The following is a 3,030-nucleotide window of genomic DNA, read 5'->3' on the forward strand; positions in this document are numbered from 1 at the left end:
AGGCCCGCCTCTCCCCAGTATCAGCGCTTCCTCATTCTTTGAATCCGCGGCTCCGCGGTATTCGGCGTCAGACCAGCCTGAGGAAGCCTGTTTGCAATTTAACCGGGATGTGAACGCCCAGGGCTGGCGGAGGCGGGGCCGAGGCCCACGTTTTGCATAAGGGGGCGTGCCTTCGAGGAGGGCTCTATAAGTACCGGCCGCGGCGAGCGTGCGCGCGTTGCCCGCTGCCTGAGGGGTCCCTCGGTTCTCTCGCTCCTTTCGGCTCCTCCAGTCTCATCCCTCAAGATGAAGGCGCTGAGCCCGGTGCGCGGCTGCTACGAGGCGGTGTGCTGCCTGTCTGAACGCAGCCTGGCCATCGCGCGGGGCCGCGGCAAGGGTCCGGCAGCCGAGGAGCCGCTGAGCCTGCTGGACGACATGAATCACTGCTACTCGCGCCTGCGAGAACTGGTACCCGGAGTCCCGCGAGGCACTCAGCTTAGCCAGGTGGAAATCCTGCAGCGCGTCATCGACTATATCCTCGACCTGCAGGTGGTTCTGGCCGAGCCTGCCCCTGGACCCCCAGACGGCCCGCATCTCCCCATCCAGGTGTGTGCGGGCGTGCGCGGGAGCCGGGGCGGGGCTGAGCTCCGGAGCCGGGATGCTGCTTAGACCCCGAGCGCTCGCTCCCAAATGCCACGCATAACTTTCCCCCTTTGCCTTCTCCCAGACAGCCGAGCTCGCTCCGGAACTTGTGATTTCCAACGACAAGAGGAGCTTCTGCCACTGACCTGGCAGTCCTGGCGCCTCCAGGTGAGTATCCCCGCCTTCTCCAGGGGCTGGAGGTGGGGCGGTGCTTAAACGGACGAATCTTGGAATTGGTAGGCCTTCTAAGGGATTACGGCCTCCTCAGTGTGGGGAAAACGAGGCGAGAGAGGGGCTAGTGACTTACCCGTGGTCACATCAAATGAATGACGGAACCAGTTCCCACCCCGTGTGCGTTTCAACCTTCAACGCACTTTGCCCTTGCCCTCTCCCGGGGGCCAAAGACTCGAGAAAGTAGGCGCAGGTTAATAGGCGTTCTGTTTGTAGCTTGGAGTGGTAAAGGAGGCTGTGTCTTCCTCAGCCCTCTTCCAACTAGTGTCAATTCCAAGAGGGCGGGGTGGTTGCGAGCTCCGCCTGTGGTCCTTTGGCGCCAACTGGGTGGGGGCAGCGCGGGGCGCGGAGTTATCAGCTGGAGGTAGAGACCAAGTTTCCTCCCTGGCGCCGGGCAGTCTGCGGACGGCCCCCGCCTCGGCGCGCGCGGCGGAAACTGATGGCTCCCTGGTCTTCTTTTCCTCCCCCGCCCAGAACGCAGGTGCTGGCGCCCGTTCCGCCTGGGACCCCAGGACCCTCCACGGCCGGAAGCCCGAGGGCATGGATGGGCCCCAACCTCGCCCTGCCCACTTGACTTCCCCGAACCCCTGCCTCGAGGCTGGACCTGGCGCCCGGGAGCGAAGGACTGTGAACTTGGGTGGCCTCGAGAGCCAGAGCTAGCTCTGGGCACCAGCTGGGCAACGTCTCCCAGCCCCCACCCCACCCCACCCNTGGTCTCCTTGGAGAAAGGCTCTGCTGCCCTGATTATGAACTCTATAATAGAGTATATAGCTTTTGTACCTTTTTTGCAGGAAGGTGACTTTCTGTAACCATGCAATGTATATTATTAAACTTTTTATAAAAGTTAACATTTTTCATAATAAACGGTTTTTAAACACTTGAGTATATAATTTGGTTCCTTAAGTTGCTAACACTTTCAGAAGACTGAATTTAGGGGAAATAATGCCCTTCTTGGACCTTGGGAAAAGCAAACTTGCTTATTTAAGGGAGATGGGAAAATGCCAGCTAAGACTGGAGGTGGGGAGGGGAGTGGAAAAGACTCCTGATGGGAGTCCCATATCCGTTGAGGTTTGCGTGCAGAGAAGATCCTGGCCCTGTCCCTTCAGTTTACAAATGAGGGACGATGTGAGGGGAAGTGACTAGCGCAGGCTCAGCAGGTTGGGAGCTCAGGATAGAAAGCAGATTTCCTGAGTCCCAGTTCTTAGGTCCCTTGAGCTGCTTTGCTGCATTACCATAGACGGTCGTCCTCTTCAATGTCATTAACATGATGTCTTTCTAGCAGGGGATGTGGAAGAGTAGTCTCACCTGGTGCCCAGACGGGTGGTGGTTGATAGACCCATTTCCGAGATGAATAAGCACATTGGGGCCTGGTTTCATTTCCCTCCTCATGCTCTCTGGTTTGGCTTCCCCTTGGGCTTCCAAATTTGGAAAAAGTAGGAGAAGGGACATTGCCCAGCTGGTCCCCAGCCACTGTGGTCAGAATGATTTGGGTGCTGGTTGGGAAATACTAGTACCAATCCCTCTGCTACTGCCAGGTGGTTGAAGGCTCTGAGACTAGACTTGGAATTTGAGGAAGCTGCCCTATATAGCCCCCATTCCTTCTAGTCTTTCCTTCCCGTAACACCTCCACTGGTAGTCTACTCGTAAAGCATCTTTATCCCTATCTTTTTCAGAAGTGGAGAAACTGAGGCTCAGTTGATAGTGGGTCTGAATCAGCTTCTCAGAGCCCTTTGAGAGGAAGCGATGGGATTTTAACCTAACTAGAGTGACTATAATTGTAGGGGACAGAAGCAGAGCCTAAGACTGGCCATCCCATGGGCCCAGGTCTGAGAGGAGGGCAGAAGGCAAGCCCCTCCCCCAACCACACCGTCCCCTTTTGCCCCCCCACCCGGCAGCTCCCCAGGTGGGCTCCACCAGGCTCCTGGCCTCACTAGATTCCTGTTTATGATATGATCTCATCTGTGTGTTGGCCCCTGGCATGAGTTACTTCAATATTTCATAACAAACAGGTCACGTCATCACCCTTCACGCCTTAACCTTGGTGAGCTTTCAGGGGTGAACAGGGGCATGTGGTGGGGAGGCAACCTCTGTCCTTGCCAACCGGCTGACCAGCGGTTTCTAACCTGTTTCCTGGTTTCTTCTGATGATCTGATGGAAGGTATGAACACTCTTCAGAAA

At 56.6% G+C, this 3,030-nt stretch overlaps 1 protein-coding gene across 1 annotated transcript; it reads left to right on the forward strand.

Moving 5' to 3' along the window:
• The first annotated feature begins 205 nt into the window (after positions 1-205).
• On the forward strand, positions 206-1,564 carry ID3 (inhibitor of DNA binding 3). Its single transcript, XM_077775648.1, has 3 exons — positions 206-585; positions 707-789; positions 1,327-1,564. Exons 1-2 carry the CDS (start codon positions 286-288, stop codon positions 764-766), a joined length of 360 nt encoding a protein of 119 aa, XP_077631774.1. The 5' UTR covers positions 206-285; the 3' UTR covers positions 767-789; positions 1,327-1,564.
• The last annotated feature ends 1,466 nt before the right edge of the window (positions 1,565-3,030 follow it).

Source organism: Crocuta crocuta, unplaced genomic scaffold (assembly GCF_008692635.1).
Source record: "Crocuta crocuta isolate KB4526 unplaced genomic scaffold, BGI_CrCroc_1.0 scaffold127, whole genome shotgun sequence".
Taxonomy (NCBI): domain Eukaryota; kingdom Metazoa; phylum Chordata; class Mammalia; order Carnivora; family Hyaenidae; genus Crocuta; species Crocuta crocuta.

What these genes read in the sequence shown, in the direction of transcription:
- ID3 (XM_077775648.1), top strand. Translation starts at nt 286, where the DNA reads ATGAAGGCGCTGAGCCCGGTGCGCGGCTGCTACGAGGCGGTGTGCTGC. An exon ending in GCCCGCATCTCCCCATCCAG is followed by an intron (nt 586 to 706) that starts GTGTGTGCGGGC and finishes GCCTTCTCCCAG; the next exon opens with ACAGCCGAGCTCGCTCCGGA.